Source organism: Lynx canadensis, chromosome D1 (assembly GCF_007474595.2).
Source record: "Lynx canadensis isolate LIC74 chromosome D1, mLynCan4.pri.v2, whole genome shotgun sequence".
Lineage (NCBI taxonomy): Eukaryota > Metazoa > Chordata > Mammalia > Carnivora > Felidae > Lynx > Lynx canadensis.
This window is the reverse complement of record NC_044312.2, coordinates 61,981,452-62,004,177: the sequence shown is the minus strand read 5'-3', so window position 1 is coordinate 62,004,177 and position 22,726 is coordinate 61,981,452. Positions and strand designations below refer to the sequence as shown.

The 22,726-nt window shown below is 42.1% G+C and overlaps 1 protein-coding gene and 1 pseudogene across 1 annotated transcript; both read right to left on the bottom strand.

The window, feature by feature from the left end:
• Window positions 1-10,846: 10,846 nt before the first annotated feature.
• LOC115525199 (olfactory receptor 51I2-like) lies at window positions 10,847-11,773 on the bottom strand. The gene is given in 3 exon segments (XM_030332259.1): window positions 10,847-10,959; window positions 10,962-11,086; window positions 11,088-11,773. Coding segments are annotated over 3 exon segments (924 nt in total).
• A 6,347-nt stretch (window positions 11,774-18,120) lies between these two features.
• Window positions 18,121-19,117, bottom strand: LOC115526291 (annotated as a pseudogene).
• Window positions 19,118-22,726: the final 3,609 nt, after the last annotated feature.

Genomic DNA, 22,726 nt, shown 5'->3' with positions numbered 1-22,726 from the left:
TAGCCAACTTCATATAGATCCCATTAGACAACTGGATTTAGAACAAGTTTTTTTTTAATTTTTTTTTTCTCAACGTTTTTATTTATTTTTGGGACAGAGAGAGACAGAGCATGAACGGGGAGGGGCAGAGAGAGAGGGAGACACAGAATCAGAAACAGGCTCCAGGCTCTGAGCCATCAGCCCAGAGCCTGACGCGGGGCTCGAACTCACGGACCGCGAGATCGTGACCTGGCTGAAGTCGGACGCTTAACCGACTGCGCCACCCAGGCGCCCCGAACAAGTTTTTAAAATAAGAAATGGCAGGGGCTCCTGGGTGGCTTAGTCTGTTAAGCATCTGACTTTGGCTGAGGTCATGAGCTCACAGTTCGTGGGTTCGAGCTCCGCATCTGGCTCTGTACTGACAGCTCAGAGGCTGGAGCCTGCTTCAGATTCTGTGTCTCCCTCTCTCTCTGCACCCCCCTCCCCACTTTCCTTCTCCCTCTCTTTCTCCCTCAAAAATTAACTAAAAAACATTAAAACATTTTAAAATAAGAAATGGCAAAGCAGCTTTTCTGAATCAAAAAACAGAATAAATGGAAGAATTATGGCATTCAGCCTTTATAGGCTTGAGTCTCCACACATAATGCAACCAAGTCTTCCATTTTAAAGAGCCCTTTCTGGACGCACTCTATCGTCTCTATCTTGGTTCCAGGTTTTATCTTCATTCCCAATTGTACCAATTCCATTGTTATTAACAAAGAAAAAGCCTTCCCAGTTGTTGTCAGAAACTACTATTTAGCTTACCCCTTCCACTCCTCAGCAGACTGCAGAGAGGATACGCACGTATAAGCAACCAGCTCTCCTTCATGCTGAGCGCCACACAGGATCCTGGAGACAGAGTCCTGGTACTCTGAAAATCTCTGCACCTTTAAACCACGGGTCAAAGAACTCATCCTCTCCCACATATATGCAGGCTCAGTCATCACATACCCAAAGTGCCCTCTCTAATCTAGTTACAATTATGTTAAGTGATACGAAAAAATAAAAAGAAAGAAAGGTTGGTGGGGGGGAGGAGTTCAGGATACAATGGGAGGGACCTAGAGGGAAAAATCTAACATTATAAAAATCAGGGAAAAGCTTTTCTTAGGAAGTGATGTTTCAGCTGAGACCTGTGGAATTAGAATTTTCCTGTGCTAACTGGAAGGGTTGAGGGGATGTGATGCAGGAAACTGTGACTGTGGTAGCAGGTGCACAGGACTGTACTTTAACTAGGACTAAGAGAAAACACAGAGAGAAGGAAACCATGGATGTGCCTAGGATGTTAAAATCATTGCTTGTTTTCATAAATTGTACTTTCATGAAAATATGAAAGGGAAAAATGAAACAAGAAAAGCCCATAGCCTATCTGCACACAGGATCCCTGTGCACCTGCCGTGGTCTGATGTGGGTGTCTCAGCAAGAATTAGCTTAGGAGAAACTGCAGAATTCTAAGCTGAAACTTCAGGTAGGGACATTCAGAGACAAGTCATTGACCTCAAGACATGATCACACTTGGCAGAACTCCCCACGGCTAAGGGACTTGGAGGACACTTCTGTTCCCCACTAGCTGTGGGGAACAGATGTTCTCCCTTCTCCTCCCAAAGCCCAACATGTCTTTCTTACCTTCTCAAAGGACCAAAGTTGGTCTGCCTCAGGGTTGAGCGGCTGTTTATCATGCCTGTGGCCTCACTGTGCCCTTGGTCCCATGGCTCCCTATTTCTAGTTGATGCCACCCTGGTGACCTGATATAAGAAGGCACAAATCTCGAGGGACACCTGCAAGCAGGTTCTTTACTCTCCTGTTATCTTCAGTCTTCTCTTTCCATTCTGTCTGTATGTCTGTCTTTATCCCTTTTGCTTCTTTGCATCCTTTTTGTCCTCGACCTTCAAAGTCTCCCCAGCCAAGCAAGGCTTGGATCTCTTTCAAAATGATCTTAAAAAGGCAACGTTACCTCTCAGTTTCAGATTCATGTGACAGGAATATTTCAGGTTTGAGGAGGAAAGGGCTTTTTTTTTTTACTCTAAATCCATTGTAATAGGACACAATAAGTCAGCAGAGAGAGGAGAATATGGTACAGTAAATACTACATCCTTGGGAGTGGACAGAAATGGAGGTGAATTCTATGCACAGGGCAACTTTACCTACTGAAGCTTCATGAAGCTCTTTTCTTTATTTTTAAAAATAGAAATATTAATACTCACCCCAGAGTGGCTCTGAGTATTGAATGTGAGCCTTTAGCAACCAATGACTGCCAGCATGCCCATGCTTTCTGCCTCCTCTCTCAGGAATCTTCAGAAGGGATCATTGAAATTCAGATCATCCTCAAATATCTATTAATAATTATCTTTCCTGATGGAGAGGGACTTGGTTCCCTGAGGAGCAAGTGCCCAGGTAATTTTGTCACCCTTTCTCGGTGTCCAGGGACCCTTAAAAGGGAAACAAGCAGTGTCATAGAGTCAGTACCTATTTTAAATGAACATAATAATAATAATAATAAACATCTACTGCACGAATAAAATAATTGATATATGTAATTTGTGTACAGAAATGTCTGGCTTATAAAAAGAGCACCCTTATAAAAGGGTTAGCTATTTTTATAACAACTGTAACAATTATTTTTATAACACTTTATAGGACAATTGTATCCTGGAGAAATAATATATCAATCTACTATGATCATCAGCTATCACTTTTATAAACATGCAGATAACAAGTAAGGAGCAGGGCACAGAGTTGATGGTAGCCATAAAACATCAGCAGTGTTTAATAAAAGGAGATGACGGAATCCAGGGGGTTAAGCTCTTGTGAGAAAAGGTTTCAGGTTGGGTTGGGGGCAGGGGAACAGGAGATTGATCAGAAAAGGGGGGTGAATAAGGCTTACCAGCCTGCGAGGACTGGAGAGAGCTGGCAGAGAGTGGGCATTTCCAGACCCAGTTGTAAAGAGGATTTAAAACTGCTGAAATAATGAGTTTTGGTTATTTATTTGTAGATGGCTGGTTCATTGGCTAATTTTCTGACCAACAAGAAAAAAAAAAAGATTTGGCTTGAAAATCCACCATGACCCATTTTTATAGGACTTTTAAAAGTTGTTCGTAAAATATACTTTTTGTGTTGCTGGTTTAACAAGAGAGAAGAGTTTTGTGTAACTAGTGTGGAAATGCACTGATAAGTGGGTAGATTAGATGCAGATATATATGAAGTCGGCAGTGAACTGAGAGACTTGGAGAAGATGGAGGGACTGAGTGAGACATGGCCTTACTAAAGTCAAATAAATCTAGTATCGAACAAGAAACTGAGGGAGTTTGGGAGATCAGAAAACAGGCTAGTAGAGATTCAGGAGACGGCCGTGGGGTGACCAGACAAAGCAGAACTGAATTAAACACTTTGGAACTGAAGAAGAGAAGTTGAGATAGAAGTTCACTGCATGACACTTGTGGACACTGAGTTGAACTTCGGATGTTGGTATATTTTCCCCCAGATGTTAATGCCTGTTTCAAACATTTAGCAAAAATTATGTATAAAGGAGACTGTCGTTTTCCATTATACGTTGAGATTGAGAGTGGCGCCTGGGTGGCTCAGTCGGTTAAGTGCCTGACTCGGTTCAGCTCAGGTCATGATCTCAGTTCACGAGCTCAGCCCCTGAGTAAGGCTCTGTGCTGACAGTGTGGAGCCTGCTTGGGATTCTCCCTCTCTCTCTTTCTCTCTCTCTCTCTCTCTCTCTCTCTGCCCTTGCCTGGTTCTCTCTCTCAAAACGAATAAACAAAAAAATTGATATTGGGTTCTAGGAGAACTTTGGTCAAACTTCCCTTTAGAAATCCAGCACCCTTAACACTCATTATACCTTTAAGGATCCCCTCTCTCTCAGCAATATATGAAAATTAGAGTTTGTATTTATTTACTATTTTTCTCAAGTAAGTTGTACTAAGGACACCTCACACCTTTCTCAGAAAGACACATTTCATATTCTTGCCACTAATGGAATGGGAAATATTTGCAACGTTTCCATGAGAAATATTTGTCCACAAATTTTTTTTTTCAGTTTTTGCAGCAATTTTTATATAAAACTCTTGCTGAGGTGAGTGTATTTTAGGTGAGGCATTGTGATGGAATTATGTTTTTTTTAATTAAAAAATTTTTTAATGTTTATTTATTTTTGAGAGAGAGAAAGAGAGACAGAGTGCCGGGAAGGGAGGGAGGGCAGAGAGAGAGGGAGACACAGAATTTGAAGCAGGCTCCAGGATCTGAGCTGTCAGCACAAAGCCAGACACAGGGCTCGAACCCACGAACCTTGAGATCATGACCTGAGCTGAAGTTGGACTGAGCCACCCAGGCATCCCAAAATGGAATTGTTTTAAAAAATGGAGACTGTAATTTTCTGCTAGCAAAAAAACAGGAATTATATAACTTATATTTCAAATAAGGCTAAGAATATTGGAGTATCAGACATAGTATACTTTTGGAACTCCACATTTCCTATAAAGTTTTCCCGTAATAAATTGAAACTAGCAAAATCTTAATACTCCACATAGGTAAACACACACTACATGCATTTAATTTACTCTATTACAAATGAATTTGTGCTGTGTGTGTAGAATTTAATTTTATATATGTTTTATGCATTTTAAGATGATCATTCATGTATTCTCTTTCTGGGTTAGCCAAAATTATCTATCTATCTGTCTATCTACCTATCATCTATCTATCTGTCTATCTATCTATCTACCTATCTATTATCTATTATCAAATATAAGCTGCTTTTAGGGAAAATGCTTTTCATTTTTCTTGTTTTTTTTTAATCTTTCTATAGTTTTATTTCTGACAAAAATGAAAATGCCATCATCGGAACAACAGCGAGAGACCTCATTTATCTTAAAAAGGGAAATCAGGCTTAAAATTTCCCTTAAAAAGGGAAATCAAGACCAATAGGCTTGATGTGTGATAGATCAAAGCAAGCAGGCAACAAACCTAAACAGAAACAAATAAAAAAAAAAACAGCCCGCAATGTTAATGTCTGGCTGTGTGATATTTGTTTCAGGTTTAGTAGACTCTTTCTGCACATGAAGAACTGAAGTTTTCTTACTGTATACTAGAACTCTGTATTAGTATACATTTCCCTCAGGTTCTTAAAACACCTGAAACTTATTTTGACAAGTTGCTGACATTTTCCATGAGTGTTTCTTCTGACCTAAAATATGCCTTAAATGCCCACAAATTTAAGTTTGTTCTCAGAAGCAGAGGAACTTGTCTTTCCAACCCAGGTCAGTAAAACAATAAAGTTATCACATAGATGTGAGCACCGTCCACCATCTCTGCATCAGCAGAATTATAAAAGGGATGAGAACAGCTCATTCCCATCTTCTTTAAAGCAGGTGTTTGGGGCACCTGCGTGGTTCAGTTGGCTAAGCATCTAAGTCTTGGTTTTGGCTCAGGTCATCATCTCACTCTGCCTGGGATCAGGTCCGTGTCAGGCAGAGCCTGCTTGGGGATTCTCTCTCTCCTTCTCTCTCTGCCCCCCCCCCCACCCGATGGTGCACATTCTCACATGCTCTCTATCTCTCTCTCAAAATAAATAAATTTTAAAAATAAATTAAAAAAAAAGCAGATGTTCAGATGTGGGCCAAACTCTCCTGTTTGTTGCTAAAATGTGAAGGGTGTAGGTCTGCTTGTACCTACTGGGGAAAAACACAACGTTTATAAGTAGAGGGTTAGAGATAAAACAATTTCACAATTCTGTTTACTGGAAAATTAAGCAGACAATAAAGAAACAGGACAAAAGCAACCATTTAAATGTTTTCTAGGGCTCCTGGTAAACACAAATTTCCATTTACTAAAAATTTAAATTATACATTAAGCATAGCTTAAGTGGCAGTCCCCCTCAATTCTCAGCAGACACATAATGCATCCTGATAATTACCTCTTTGTAACAGAGTAAATGCACCTGGTTTCAGTCTGAATAGTTTTATGGATATGTCTTGGAGTGAGAAAAAGAATATGCAATGCTTTTTTGGAACCCTGGCTTCTTGGATGATGAACAGAAAAGCTCAATTCCACATCTTCACCCATGACCACTTCTAAAACCAGTCCTGATTCAAAGACAAAAACAAATCCTAGACTCTTTCTAATAGTTAAATTTGAGCAAGTTTTAATAGTGAGTCTGATCAGTGTTACAAGAAGGCATTTCTCTTGTTTTGTGTCCTTACAAAACACAAAATGTTCTTTCTTTAGTAACCTAAATATCTTCGCACGACAATTTATCTTTTACTTTCCAGGAAGAGAAAATGTGAATAGCATGTAGAAAAAGCTTCCATCACAGTTAGCAACTAATTTTCCCCAATTCTTAATATCCAATATGAGTGCTAATTTTTAAGTTTATTTTGAGGGAGAGAGAGCACGAGCAGAGGAGGGGCAGAGAGAGGGTGAGAGAGAGAATCCCAAGCAGGCTCCACACCATCAACGCAGAGCACACTTGGTGCTCAAATCCTCGAACCATGAGATCATGACCTGAGCTGAAACCAAAAGTCAGACACCAAATTGACTGAGCCACTCAGGTGCCCCGAGTATTAATTTTTAAATAAAAGTTGAATACAAATATGTAAAAGGTCTGAAGCAATTTCAGGAATATGGAAAGCTTGAAGTAATATAGTAGGTTGGGAAAATATCTTGATCTCAGTGAGTGGCAAAATGTTCAGGATCATGAACTTGAATTTAAACAGGGCATGTTCAGTGCAAATGAGGTGAAGAGATTTACAGTGTACAACAAACAGAAGAGTCTCTAGATCTGGAGTGCTCTCTTCCAGTACCTCGACAAATGGCTCAGGTGAGATCTCTGTACATTCATTGGGGTAAGAATATTTTGCAAGGCAGGTATATGACTGGATACTTGAGACGAATAAGAGGCATACAACTATCACTGAGTTATGAGCCACTAATCAGAACATCTTCAGTGTAGAAGGTGATACAGGAAGATTGTAGGTTGTGGAAAGGAAAGGGATACACAATTTTTACTCCTAGTCTTCTGTGAATCTCCCTATTCTGGGCAGGGAGAAACACATTAACACCATGAAATCCGAACCTGGATTCCAGGGTGTCTGAGACCGAGAAAAAAGCCACAGTGTGAGCGGTCATCAGATTCCGTCCCCCAGGGGGCGACACTATTGCAGGGAGAGATGGAAGAGAGAGAATGATGACTAGGCAGAATGGATATATTTACAAAGGGGAAAAAAAGTACAATTATGAGCAGCATAGAGATATTCTCATGAGAAAAAGAACCTATATGCATGAAAGCTTGTAAAAATAGTTTTTATAAAACCTATAAGAAAAAAGGAACCCATATTCAAACCTGAATTAGTCTTCATTACATTTTGAGGCAGATTACTAAGGTGTTCAAGGATGAGGAATTTTAGGGGCGCCTGGGTGGCTCAGTCCATTAAGCATCCAACTTCAGCTCAGGTCATGATCTCACGGCTCATGGGTTTGAACGGCTCTGTGCTGACAGCTTGGAGCCTGGAACCTGCTTCAGGTTCTGTGTCTCCCTCTCTCTCTCTGTCCTTCCCCTGCTCACGTTCTGTCTCTCACTCTCTATCAAAAATAAATAAACATAAAAAAATGTAAGGATGAGGAATTTTATTTTTAAAAATTTTTTTTTCAACGTTTATTTATTTTTGGGACAGAGAGAGACAGAGCATGAACAGGGGAGGGGCAGAGAGAGAGGGAGACACAGAATCGGACGCAGGCTCCAGGCTCTGAGCCATCAGCCCAGAGCCCGATGCGGGGCTCGAACTCACGGACCGCGAGATCGTGACCTGGCTGAAGTCGGACGCTTAACCGACTGCGCCACCCAGGCGCCCCAGGATGAGGAATTTTAAACCATAGATACATATATACTTGAATTCAAATCTCTTTTCATGACCCATCATCCCTTGTATGTTGTGAACAACCTACTTTAGAGAGTTGTGTCGATTTGTGAAATATATTGCAAGATATAACTTTGATAACACCCTCACACATCCCCTTTCTATTTTCAAATTTCCTTTCAGATGTACTCTTATCTCATATACCATATCTGAAATGTCACCATAGATTTTCTTTTTATTTATTTATTTTTTAAAAATTTTAGTTAGTTAACATATAGTATATCAATGGTTTCAGGAGTAGAATTCAGTGATTCATCACTTACATATAACACCCAGTGTTCATCCAAACAAGTGCCCTCCTTAATGCCCGTCACCCATTTAGCCCATCCCCACCCACCCACATCCCTCCATCAACCCTCAGTTTAGTCTCTATTGTAAAGAGACTTTTATGGTTTGTTTCCCTCTCTCTTTTATTTCCCCTTCCTATATGTTCATCTATTTTGTTTCTTCAATTCCATATATGAGTGAAATCTCATGGTATTTGTCTTTCTCTGACTGGCTTAGCATAATACACTGTAGCTCCATCCACGTCATTGCAAATGGCAAGATTTCGTATTTTTCGATCACTGAGTAATATTCCATAGATTCTCTATACATGATAAAGATTAAAACATGTGCATTTCCCCCAAAGTCTCCCAGATGTTACTAGGAATGTTTAACTTAAGTACACATACTGGGACTAAGAGTAAATTTTGCATTAAGACCAGAAAAGTTTTACTGAGAAGTTAAAGGGCTTAATATTTGCAGGAGCATATTCTTCTGACTTCAGAAAGAGATTCTGAAAAAGTAAGAGAGGGAGAAAAATTGTAGTCGATACAGAAACAGAGGAGAGAGAAAGACTAATGCGTATACAGTGTCATCAAATGAGGTTTTTGCACATAGAAAAAAAGGGGTGATATTAATATAAAGGTCAAGGAAATGTATGTAGACCTGTATTCATTCATTCATTCATTCATTCAATAATTAATTTGTTCATTTACGAAACATTTATTGAGGAGCTAGTATATTCCAGACACGAGAGGGACCACAGTGCGTAGTGTATGGTGTGAATGAAAAGACACTGTCCTGCCTTACCGAACTTAAAATGTACCAGACATCAAAAAAATTACAATAGTACAAAGAAAACTACTTGGTTACAGTTGTGATGTGTTGTGTGAGACAAACAACAAGAAGGAAATGTGCAGTTAGAATTCATGATGGGATTCTCATATGGGGGACAAATCGTCTTGTGAGGGGGAGAGAGACATGCCCACGTACAATAGATTCTTCCAGTGAGGTTTTATCAGAGGGAATTAGTGTTATTCCCCAAAGTCAATTAAGTCAGTATTCCTCAAGAACCGTACAGACTCCTGATTTACGAAACTGTTGCTTCTGGGATTATTCTCAATTGTAGGATTTTGTTCTTAGTACCTAGTTTGTGTCTAATTGCCCCAAGGTTTGAACAGGTTACACTTAAATATATATATATATATATATATATATATATATATATACACTTAAATATATACACTTAAATATACACTTAAATATATGTATATATACATAGTTATGTATATTTTTGTAATGAAGTGTTGAATGTATTATTCTTTTTTTAATGTTTGTTTACTTTTGAAAGAGAGAGAGACAGAGAGAGAGCAGAGGAGGAGCAGAGAGAGAGGGAGTCGCAGAATCTGAAATGGGGTCCAGGCTTTCAGCTGTCAGCACAGAGCCTGAAGAGTGGCTCAAAACCATGAACCGTGAAATCATGACCTGAGTCTAAGTCAGACACTTAACCAATTGAGCCATCCAGGTGTCCCATGAATGTATTATTCTTAATTTTTGAAAACAATATAGATGAAGGAAGAATTCTTTTTGTTCTTGTCTTCACCATCACAGACCCCTCCAAAAGAAGCTATTACTGTTATCAATTTAGCATATATTTAAACACTAAGTGATATTTTTATATGATTAAATTGTTTTATAAAAAGCATTATCAAATGTGTGTGTGTGTGTGTGTGTGTGTGTGTGTTAGTATCTCTTGCTTAAGCCTTGTGAATACCTATCAACCTGGATCTTGTTTTAAATTTTATTTTTACATTTTATTTTATTTTTTTGAGAGACAGAGAGAGACAGAGCATAAGCAGAGGAGAGGGAGACACAAACTCTGACTTGTCAGCACAGAGCCTGATGTATGGCTCGAACCCATGAATATGAGATCATGACCTGAGCCAAAGTCAGATGCTGAACCAAATGAGCCACCCAGGTGTCCCCTGGGTCATTTTTCTAAACCATAGAATACTCCACTCCTAACTCATTTAACTATTTACCCATTGACAGCCAGTTCATTTTTCTTTTATTATTTTATCTCAAACATTGCTGAAATGAAAATTCTCATTCACATCTCTGTGTTCATAAAAAAGCATCAGAGTATAAAACTAGGGCCGTGCTAAGAATTGGAATTTCTGGGTTAAGAGTAGGTACATTTAAAAAAAAATGTTTTTTAATGTTTATTTTTGAGCGAGATAGAGCATGAGTGGGGGGAGAGGCAGGGAGATAGAGGGAGACACAGAAACTGAAACAGGCTCCAGGCTCTGAGCTGTCAGCACAGAGCCCAAGGCAGGGCTCAAACCCATGAACCGTGAGATTATGGCCTGAGCCAAAGTTGGTTGCTTAACTGACTGAGCCACCCAGGCACCCCAAGAGTAGGTACATTTTATGTTGACACAACCAAAGGAGCCAACAAAATACTATACAATACTGATTTACATTATGATATCTTGTATATGAAATGTGGGTTCTCAAATTCATCAACATGCAGCCTTATCAAGCTTTCTAACTTTGATAAGGTGAGGAGCACTCTGTGCTTCACTGGACCACCTTTGGTGATGAAAATGACTGGCTGGCAGGTAACCATCTCATCGGCCCCACCTCCTGTATTATTTCCTTTGAAGAATGAGTTGGATTAGTGCCTGGCGAATCTGCTTTGTCTTAACACTGTAGATGATGGGGTTGAGCACAGGAGGAACCAGAAGATAGACGTTGGCCAAAGTAGATGGACAGCAGGTGCAGCGTGCTTCCTGAAGCGGTGCACCAGAGTCACGCTGATCATGGGCACGTAGTACACAAGCACCGCACACATATGTGAAACACATGTGTTGAGGGCCTTCCGCCTCCCCAGAGGTAATGCCCAGCACAGTGTAGAGGATCAACACATATGAGAGGATGATGAGCAGTGAGTCCAGCCCAAAAGTGGAAATAATGCAGAGCCCCAGGATGCTGTTGGGATGTGTATCCCCACAGGGCAGCTGGATTAGATCTAAGTGAAGGCAGTAGGAGAGGGAGAGGACGTTGTGGCCACAGAAGGGCACACGCTTCAGGAGGAAGGGCAGTGGGGACATGAGCATCACACTCTTCAATCCAAGTGCAGCACCAGTACCAGCAGTAAGGGGCCCTGTCAGAATGGCGGTGTACCTCAGTGGGTTGTAGATGGCCAGAAAGCGGTCCACCGACATGGCCAGCAGAACTCCTGACTCCATGATGGAAAATGAATGTATGGAGAACATCTGCAACAGGCAGGCTTCAAAGCAGATCTCATTGGCACCAAAAAGGAAGATGCCCAACAGAGTGGGCTGTGTAGAAGCAGAGACACCAAGCTCTGCAAAGGCCAGCATAGCTAGGAAAAGGTACATCGGCTGGTACAGAATGGTGTTTTTCCTGATCACTGCCAGGATTGGGCTATTGCCCATAAGGGCCACCCGGTATATGGAGCAGAATGGGAAGAAAAACCAAGGGTGCAGGGCCTCCAGACCAGGGAGGCCAGTCAGCAGGAAATATTTGGGGATGAATTGACTGCTGTTGAACATTTTCCTATGTCTGGAGTCCAGGGACTTTGACCAAGGCAGGTGCCAGAGATACAACCTGGGGTGAGACACATAAAGGTTATTGGAGGTTGGGAACCTGAGATTTCCTCTGCCTTGTAGGATCTGCCAACTCATGTCTCTCCTCCCATTCATGACCAGTACTTTTTGGTCTTCGATGATAAACAAAAATGTGGAGTCATGCTTGCAAATAGGTATAGTTCCAGAATAAGGGAATCTGGTAGAGTATTTTAGCATCATATTTAAAACTGATCCATAGTGGGTTCACTGAGTATATTTGATGGGAACTGAATGTTTTCCATGTCTCCATCAAGAGAGGGTATTGTGTAGTTTTAAAAAGACATTATCGGGGCGCCTGGGTGGCGCAGTCCGTTAAGCGTCCGACTTCAGCCAGGTCACGATCTCGCGGTCCGTGAGTTCGAGCCCCGCGTCAGGCTCTGGGCTGATGGCTCAGAGCCTGGAGCCTGTTTCTGATTCTGTGTCTCCCTCTCTCTCTGCCCCTCCCCCGTTCATGCTCTGTTTCTCTCTGTCCCCAAAATAAATAAACGTTGAAAAAAAAATAAAAAAAAAAAGACATTGTCATAAGGACACTAACACAATGAAAGCTGTAATCTACCAGACATTCTATAAATTCCCTATTAGAAGATGTTGGATTTTAAGGAGCCAATGGGGATGGGGGTTAATAAAATTACTTCAATGTTGGCATAAAATCGATCAAGAGATACAGCTACTAAATGCCCATCTCTGCTACTCCAAGTAGCATCGAAGACTGCTCTTCCCTGGAGACACAGACTTATCTAGTTTTACTGGATAAAACATCTCTAAATTGGGCTCAGTTCTCTATGTTCCTTCTTCAACCTTCCGGATGATCCCTTTGGCTCTTATAAACAGTAGGAGAAAGCACAGAAAAAGTCAGTGTTTTTAAGGTTAATGAAAAGAACCCACTGGAATTTCTATTAATGGAAAGAAGCATTCTGCCCATTGGAGAATTCCCCTCCCATTGTCAATCCACACATGACAGCATGGTTAATCAATACTTACTATGTCAATGGAAACGACGGGCAGTAGTCCTGGAGCATGGTCCCTTCAGATCATATTTCTGAAACTGCACATATAAAAACAAAAATATTTATACATGATGGCCTACCTCAATAGTGCTGATATCTTGTGAAACCCTGTCTGGGAAGGCAACATGCATCTCTTTACACTATCCAAAAGATGTATCTGTTGAGAGAGGCAGAGACCTCTACATACCAAGAAGAGGTATCTATGAGAAGACTTCTGACCTCAGGATGAAATATCAGTTTAAAATCTATGTGTTAGAAAGAAAAATGAGAGAGGAAGAAAATGATATCTCTCTCTTCAAGTATAGAAACCCAGATCTTATTCCCTACTGGAAGCAAACGCAAAAACATGACATGGGGAGAAATATATAGGCAATGAGGAAGTCAGAGATACTGAGTGATGGGATATGGTTGAGTCTGTAAGCCATGTTTTTAAATTCCTGATTTCTACTTTCAAGTGAGCTCTATGTTTAAATATGTAAATGGAAATAGTCATACACTAGATAAAAAATTAAGGGGACTAAACATAATAATGTATATAAAAGAGTCTTATAGGGCGCTGGGTGGCTCAGGTCAGTTGGAGCGTCCACTTCGGCTCAGGTCATGATCTCACGGTCCCGTGGGTTCGAGCCCCGCGTCGGGCTCTATGCTGATAGCTCAGAGCCTGGAGCCTGTTTCGGATTCTGTGTCTCCCGCTTTCTCTGACCCTCCCCTGTTCATGCTCTCTCTCTCTCTGTCTCAAAAATAAATAAAATGTTAAAAAAATTTTTTTTAAATAAAAAAAATAAAATAAAAGAGTCTTATAAAGTACCCAGTAACCATCAGCTATAAGAAAGTAATATTGGCCATTGTGGAGGACATTGCTCTTCGGTGAAGAGCCATGGCTTCTCTCTGAGGGCTAGACTTCAGTGATGACATAAGGTGTTCCTTGATCAGGAACATTTATGCTGCTGCTACTCTGAGCCTGACCGCTTTTCTAATTAGTATATTGTCCCTTTCATCTTGACCTTCCATTCCTCAATTCCGCATATTAACAGTCTAAGTCATTTACTTCCTTTTATAGTGCATAAGATTCTGATATGTTTTTAGCAGTCCCTTGGATTACTTAGAGTTCAGTATTCACTTAAAATTGTGCGCCTTATTTATTGCTCCCAGTTTGTTCCTGTTATGTATTTTGGAATTTCGGAGCAGTGTGCATAAAAGATAGGGTTGCAGACTATGGAACCAGATTGCCTTGGTGGGAATCCTGACTCAGTCATGATCCGAGGGGCTCTCCATTCCCTACCTGTAAAGCAGAGAATCACTATAATATGTAGCCACAGGCTTGTTTGAAGCTTAAACAAATGAGCCTGTATGGACCAGTTAGCATAAAATACACTTTCAGTAATTGTTACTATTGCAGGTGAAATGATAGTAATCGTGTCAATGAAAGTCAGGCTTTTAATTTTTATATAATCATTTTTCACTCAGACCTTTCTCTCTCCATCTTTATGGATAATATTCTTTTTCTTTTCTTTTTATTTGCAATTAAGCAATTTCTTAATTGCCTAAGATTTTCTAGATTGAAGAAATCAACTTTGTATCTTTATGCCAGCCTTTTTACATTGAGTCGTTATAGGTGTTGGGAATGCCTCGGAGACATCATTTACTCCTTCTTCCTTATCCATCAGGGACGCTGCATGTCACCCATATTTTAAAAGCCTGCTGCTTTCCACAAGTACCTGTGAGCATTAAAAACAAACAAACAGGGGCGCCTGGGTGGCTCAGTCAGTTAAGCATCTGACTTTGGCTCAGGTCATGATCTTGCGGCTCATGAGTTCAAGCCCCATGTAGACCTCTGTGCTGACAGCTCAGACCCTGGAGCCTTCTTTGGATTCTGTGTCTCATCACCCCCCCCACTCCGGCTCTGCCCCTCCCCTGTTCATGCTCTGTGTCTCTCTATCTCTCAGTAATAAATAAACGTTAAAGAAATTCAAACAAACAAACAAACAAACAATGTTTGCCTGAGAAGTGAGCCCCTGTGTAGAACTGCCAGTACAGAGTATCACCCACCACCTCAAAGGAAGCCCATGAAGCCTGAGAGAGAATATGCCTGTGTGTGGTACTGGCTGTGGGAAGAGAGAGTGGTCTAAGGTCCAGCCTACACTTTGGGTTTGTCGTCTTCATTGTTGGCCAGTGTATTAATTTTGGAGACACCAAGAAAAAAAGGGAAAGAACCTGATTCTAAAATGCATGGGATCCCCCTGGCACTTCAAAATGGTCTGGTGGAGAGGGAGTCAGTGGCATCTGAACATCATCCATCGGTGTGAATTAGTAAGAGGAACAGTGATTTTTGCTGCCCAGCTACTGTTGAAGATGAAAGGAAAAGTCTTCGTATCCTGTATGTTCATCCTCTTTGAGTGGCATGCTTCTTAGTGCTGATAAAACTCCAGTGAGACCTAGCTTCTTGACTTGACTGGTCTGTAAATCCTGACACATCCTAACATGTCTTTTCCCTCTTGGTCATTCCTGTGCTTTTTTTTTTTTTTGTTTTGTTCTGTTTTGTTTTTGTTACTGTTTACTTTCCATGCCTGTTTTTCCTTTCTTAAGCACTTCAGCATTTAGTACAACTAAAAATCACATTTTAGAACAAATACAACCTGCACCGCTGTTGTATAACATCTGGCTCAGATGTCAGTCCTGGGATGTCTTCCTCATGTCAGGCATGTGGTTAATCACTTTCTGCACCAGCACCTCTCTCTACTCTAGCACTCAGTCCCATATATTGCTGTTTAGTTGTTTGTTAGTCTTCCAAGGAACACTTAGGGCTTGTATTTTGAGCATGTCCCCAGGGCTTTATAAAAGGGAAGGGATAAAGGGAGGGAGGGAACAGGAAAGGAGGTGCATGTTGATGTATGGTGATATATTCTAGGCTGGGAGCTTAGGGCAGGAAGTGGTGGAAGAATTTTGTCTTCTTCTATCGAATGAGAGTCTCTCTGAAGACAAAAATAATGTAATATCCTTTTACTTCATTGTAGATGAAGAGCTGTTATTATAGGAGGTCTGAGGTCCATGCTGATGAGTGAGGTGTGTGGGTTGAGTGGGAAATATGAGGACAGGCTAAAGCAGGTCTTCTCCTGAGAATACTCAAAGTGACCCACTCTTATACATTTTACAGCTTGAGAGAGTGAGAAGTTGGCATTTCAAGTGACTTGCCAAGTCATGCTGGCAAAACTGCAGTTAAAGAGGAGAGCGAGGAAGCCTGGACAAAAGCCACACAAGGAAGCCGGTGATAAATGGGTTGGGCATGGGGATGAGTCAGCCAGAAGAGGGTGAAGGACTGTGAAAACCACAGGTCATCAAGGAGCTAGGGTTGAGAGGGACCAGGCCCCACAGGTATGTGGCTGCCTGCATGGGACGGAGGGGGACAAAGACCATTGGTGTGGAAAGTGAAAGAGAGGAGGGTAAATGGCCCTAAGCAACAAAGATTTAAAAAGAGAATTAAATATCTAGTTTTAAAAAAGATTGGATTTGGAGACAAAATGGCGGTTTCCCTGTCCCAGATTCCTGAATTAACAGAGAGGAGTTGAGTAAAACAGACTCAAGTGTTCTCTGCCATAGTGAGGGTTTCTGGATAAAAGTCTGCATCCTGCCCGGAGGGCAGGGGTCTTTCATGGCAAGAGGAAAGGGGAACAGAAAGCCTGTACTGGAAAGGAGATGCATCTCAGAAAGAAAACCCTGGGTTCAGATCACCTGAACAGATTTCCCGTTCTCCTGATCCCACAGGCTGGACTTCAGGCCACCCCGCTCCTCTCCTATAAAAACCCACCTGCCCTTCAAGGTGGCAGGTCTCAGGCCAGATCTCTACCTCACTACCTGGAAACAGGGGCTGACTGGCCTTCTTCTTTATCATGACTTCAGAATTAGCCTTCTCCTTCCCCCAGTTTGCCAGTCAGTCCCCTGGGGACACAGGTAAACAGCTTCAGAATGTGCTGCCTCCGGGCCTACAGAAGTAATTAAGCCAAGAGCAGAAGGATCCCAGGGGATGCTGTCTGGGTACCTTAAGTCAAACCTCTGAGAAAATATAGAACAAGATGTGCATGCATGTGTGGATGTGTAAACATGCACGTCCATGTGAGCATTCTTTTATGTGCATGTGCGAGTTGGAAATTTATGTAAATGGGCATATGAACACATGCCTGTGTGTGCTATGTGTGTAGATGTATGCATAACCATGCTGCTTGTTTGAGATTTTGTTTGCAGTTTGCATGAATCTATGAGCATGTGTCCACAAATATAATTGAATGTATATTCACGTAGGTGGTGATAGACATAGGTATGTCTTTAATTCATTAACCCAAGGAAAGAACCTCCAGATCTGAGAAAAAGGTGCAATGAAATTGAGTGTAGATCATGTCTGTATATGTGCATGAGTGTATTGCATTTCTCTCTAATCTTATGTATTTGTATGACAGTATATGTTTGCTTAAAGAGTCATCTAAAATACTCTTATAATTGTCTTATATCCTAATCCTTATTAGTCAGTGACATTCCTGTGTCCTGTAGGACAGGAGAAATTGCCTTATGCTGAAAACTGGCAAAGTATGACCTAAGCAGCCCTTGAATTTGCACCTTGTACTAAGATCTGGCAGTTCTTTGTTAGGTTAGTGGTTCAGGACATACTTCTGTCAGTTCGTTGTACTACCTACAAGTCTGACACACTCTCGACCCCAATTTTTCTCATGCTGGTTATAAATTAGGCTTTCATGCCTCTCCTCAACTTAGTTCTGTCCCAGACTATGATATGGACAAAAAAGCAACATTGGAAAGTTCCTCTTAGATCTAAAAATAAAGTTATCCCTGGTGAATGTGTATAGTAAAAATATTATATTTGATGAATTGTGGCCAACTCTGAGGTTAATCCAAAAAATGTGAAGTGGATGATTCAACTTCCCGAATCATCAGAGTAAACTTATCACCAAATGACATTATTGTACAATTAAAGTTCTACCAAATAAGTAGAGGAGAAAACATAAAAATCACTCTGAACATGCAAACATTTGAGTAAAAAAATATAATCATTCTTTTTAATGTAAGAAAGTAGTGGATATATATTGTATGTGTATACATAGTAGTAATAAGCATCAACTTTATTTGATTTTAACATTAGAGTTAATTCATGCTTCTATCTTCCAAACTATGATATTCCAAGATATGCTAGTATCTTCCAACTAAGATAGGTAAACAGAACTTGTTTGTGGTATGAAGGCTCTAAAAAGAAGGTTTCACTCATTCCTCATTTGGAGTTGCTCTAGTCCATTCCCAACGTCTCACTGTGGTCTTCCCCAGTGAAACCACCTTGAGGATGGCCCTGCGGATCTGCTGGGTCTTGATGCTATAGAATAGGGTCCATCAGGGGTGGGAAGAGCACAGAGACAGTGCCCATGAAGATGGTCACCAAGGGTGATGTGTGGTGCCCAACCTGTGCACAACAGACAGGCCTAGCACAGGCACATAGAAGCAGAGCACGGCCAGGATGTGTGAGACACAGGTGTTGAGGGCCTTGAGCCTCTCCCCGGCAGAGGCGATGGCCAGCACAGTGTGGACGATGATAGTGTAGGAGAGCAGGATGAAAAGGACATCAGAGCCCATGGCCAGCATGATTATGCACAGCCCATAGAGTCGTTGAAACGTGTGTCAGAGCAGGCCAGGAGGATCATGTCCTGGTGAAGGACAGTAGGCATGGGACAGTGCCCCGGGGCGACAGTAGTCAAACTTCGGTAGGTGCAGTGAGGGTGGCCGCAGTGATGGCAGCACTCCGCACGCCCAGCACAGCCCCGGCCAGTGGCACACGAGAACCTGTGAGCACTGACGCATAGCGCGGTGGGAATCGGATTGACCACCGGGCAGTCCAGAGCCATGGCGAAGAGCACCACTGACTCCATGAAGGAGAAAGGAGTGTAAAAGTGTTGCTGCAGAACACAGGGCACCAGGCCCACCAATCCAGGCATCAAACCACAGCACACCCAGCACTGAGGGCAGCGTGGACATGCACAGGCCCAAGGCTGTCACAGCCAGGATGGCCAAGAAGTAGTACATGGGCTGGTGGAGAGAAGGCTCAGTCGTACCAGATGCAAGATGGTAGCATTACCTACGAGGGGCCACCAGGTATCCTACAAAAAATGGTTAGTGAGATCCAGTGGTGAGCCCATTCCAGGCCTGGGAAGCCAGTCAGCAGGAATGTAGAGAAGCTCACGTTGGCATTTGGTAGGGTGGATGTCCTCATTCTCAAGAAGTCTATTCACTCTAGGAAAAGAGGGTAGTACTTTGAAGGTTACTAGATTCGTTACCATGAGCACCTCTGCTATCATGGACACCAGTCCCCTGCTGGTGTGGGCTCAATGACCTCTGGCCTCTGCATGCCGTGGACTCAATGACCTCTCAATCACCAATGCCCACACAAACAGCTTGTCCTTTTCATGCTTCCTCCCTTCTTTCTCTTCTTCCCATTTCATCCCTCTACTTACCTCAGTGGACAGTAAGCCTCGACAAGGGTTTTCTCTGCTTTTGTTCTTAACCACTAGTGAAAGATAAGGTTGGGTTTTGTTTTTTTTTTTTTACTTAGAAAATCTAGCGCTCCACCTTAATAGAATGCTGAGATACTCGAAACTCTGTTACTCCTAAGTTTGTCTTCTGTGTCTGACCTTACCCCTTCAAGATTTTCCTGTAGAAGAAATTATATCTAATTTTTCTAAGCGATTGAGAACGCCTTAGAAGATGTTCCCCTCATCCAGTCTGCTCTCCACTTTATCTGCTTATTGCCATTATGAGATCCTCTGCACATATCCCTTTGATCGAGAGAAAAGTTATCCTGCTTCCCTCCACACCCAACCTCCTCAAAGAACCCAGACTAGCTCTCTAGTACCTGATGCTTCAAGCATCTAATGTCCCTGGGAAGTCAGCGCTCATTCATCCTATATAGTCTACCTCTTTAAAAGCTGCTTCCTTTACTATAATTCCTGGAAGTTTTCTTTTATTTTCGAATCTAAATTCGAGTCCACTGACATTCCCTTCCTTCCTTCCTTCCTTCCTTCCTTCCTTCCTTCCTTCCTTCCTTCCTTTTAATGTTTATTTATTTTTGAGAGAGACAGTGTGCAGGTGTGTGTGAGTGGGTGAGAGACAGAGAGAGAAGGGGGACAGAAGATTCAAAGTAGGCTCAACGCTGAGAGTAGAGAGCCCATGCAGGGCTTGATCCCACAAACCATTAGATCATGACCTCAGCCGAAGTCAGATGCTTAACTGACTGAGCCACCCAGGCACCCCCTTCCTTCCTTCCTTCCTTTCTTGTCCTTTCTTTTCTTTCTTTCTTTCTTTTCTTTCTTCTTTCTTTCTTTCTTTCTTTCTTTCTTCTTTCTTCCCTGTGTTTTTAAAGGTACCTCTCCTCAGAAATCAAGCTGGAGACCTGACACAACTTTAATAAATCAGGGCAACTTATTAGAGTGTATTTCCCAAGTAGGTATTGCAAAAAATGCATGTCAGTAAGTGTACCTTGAAAACAGAAGCATAATGACAAAGCATGTTCTTTGCTTAAATTAGTTTATTAAAAACCAAAAATAGGGATACCTGGAGAGGTGCTCACAAGACAAGCCCTGCTATCCCGGATCTCCGTGTCTGATACAATATTTGCTTCTGCATCCTCATCAGTAAAGTAATGATAATGATATTTCCTAATTAAAGAATGGATGTGTTTTTATTTGCACATGATTTATATAAAATTTAGCACCAAGTCTGGAATATAATAAACAATAAATGTATTTGTTGTTGTCAAAGCACTGATTTTCTTGTATTCTTCCCCTACAGTTTTTACTCTTTATCTCCTCCTGTTATGAAAAAATTAACTCCATCTCCTCTTTAATATGACAGTGCTTTAGACCTTGGCATAAGTGCCATGTGCCTTTGGAAGATTGGGGAACTACTGACAGTCAAACAGACTGAGGGAGTAATTGGGGCAAAGTGATAAAAGGGGATACTGAGGAATAGATCACAACACATACTGAGGGACAGATAGGATGAAGCTGAGGAACGGGGGAGGTATATGAGGTCAACTAGAGGAAGGAAGAGAGACAGTTGAAATTGGGCCTTAATAAGAATAGCTGAGGGAGACCCATGGTTCAGGAAGCAGAGGAGGCTGGAAGAGGAGGATGAAGAAGGACAGGGTGTGGTGAACACTGGTGAGGAAGATTGAAGGACAGGAGAGGGTCAGCTGGGTGTCAGGGAGAAAGGAACTTGTGTGACTTCGAGGAAGAGCCTGAGAAACACAAGATGAGGGCATGTGAGGCAGACCTGGGAGGACAGAGGAGCTGGAGGATGGTGAAGCTGAAGTCAGAGAGAGGTTTCTGGAAGGCTGAAAGGAGAGAAACTGCCACACAGACACGGAACAAGAACTGGGGAGAGGTCAGGGCCTGAGGGACAGCGAAGGGGAAAACCAAGGGCTAAACTGATAGGAAGCTTAGAGACGTAGGGAGGATTGGGGGGGGGGGAGGAGAGGGAGAACAGAGAGGCGTAGGTGCAGAGTTGAACAGAAGAGGGGAATTGAGGAGAAGGAAAAAAATCTCCTGTGATACAACTTGAGAGAGAGGCTAGGCAACAGAGAGGCTGGAGATGGGGGATGTGGTCAGACACTGAGGCACTGACATGGAGAAGCGTGAGGAACGGAGGGATGGGAAGGCACCCGGGAATCTCCCACAACTCTCTGTTCAGTCTTACCCTCTCAAGCCCACTGGGCAGTGAAGAATCTATGGAGACCTGTGGCCCTCCAGACACAGTTCATTAGGCAGTACAGTGTGGTGATGAAGGAAGTAGCTCTGGAGTCAGATCTACATCCCAATCATAACTCCCCCCCATTTATTAACTCTGTAGTTGTGCAAATTATTTGCTTAATCTCCGTTTTCCTCACCTGAAAGAGTAGGCCAGTTACTCTCCCTGCTTTGTAGATTATAGAGCCATTTACAAGAAACTAAATGTGGTGCAGTTAGAACCATACACTCAACGGCTGTAGATTATTATCTGCCATTTCCAGCACTGCCTTCTTATTGGAAGATCTCCACAACAAGTATCTACCGTATGAGAGCTATAGCTCTTCCCTTCATTTCTGCAGCAAGCTCTAAGGGAAAGTCAATCGGCGATCCAATAGTAGCGAGGAGTGAGAAGCTCAGGGTTGGGACTTTGAGCTCTTTAAGCAGTTTTTGAACAGTCAGCCACATGACTTGGGTGAAGTGACTGAATCCTTCTCCATGTTTGTCTTTTTCTGTGATGGAAAATTTTCACATGTTCCCTGCCTTCTTTCCAGGGAAACTATGTTGGGAGCCACATACATTGGGATAGAGTAGAGATTATGATCCATCCCTGCCATAATCCTGTATCACTCTAGTCCAAAGCCCAGCCCAGTGCTGGGGGAGGTCACCAAGAGGCCATGACTATAGGTTGACCTACAAGATGGACCCAGGTAATCCAAGGTTTCTGACCCTTCACCTCCAGCCTTGGAATGTGCATTCCACCTGCCTTCCCCACTCTCTGAAGCTGCTCCAAGGACACAGCCTTAAAAGAGTAAGGTGTTTTGAGCCCATCTGGATGGTGGACATGACCGAACCCAGTTAAGATTCTGGTGATGGGTGCAGAGAGCTACTTTTCTTGTGGTTCCCAACATATGCCTTGTATATAAATTCCCTTGCTTATTAAACCTGCCATCTACCAATCTGGAGGGGCCTGCCTCCTTCATTCTCTCCCTGCCCTCCATGTGCCAGGGCCAGTTTCACATTTTACCCACGAAGCTGCTGTGTTTGCACACCAACCCCCAGTAACAAATTCTTGTCTGTCTTTCTAACCCAAAAGATCA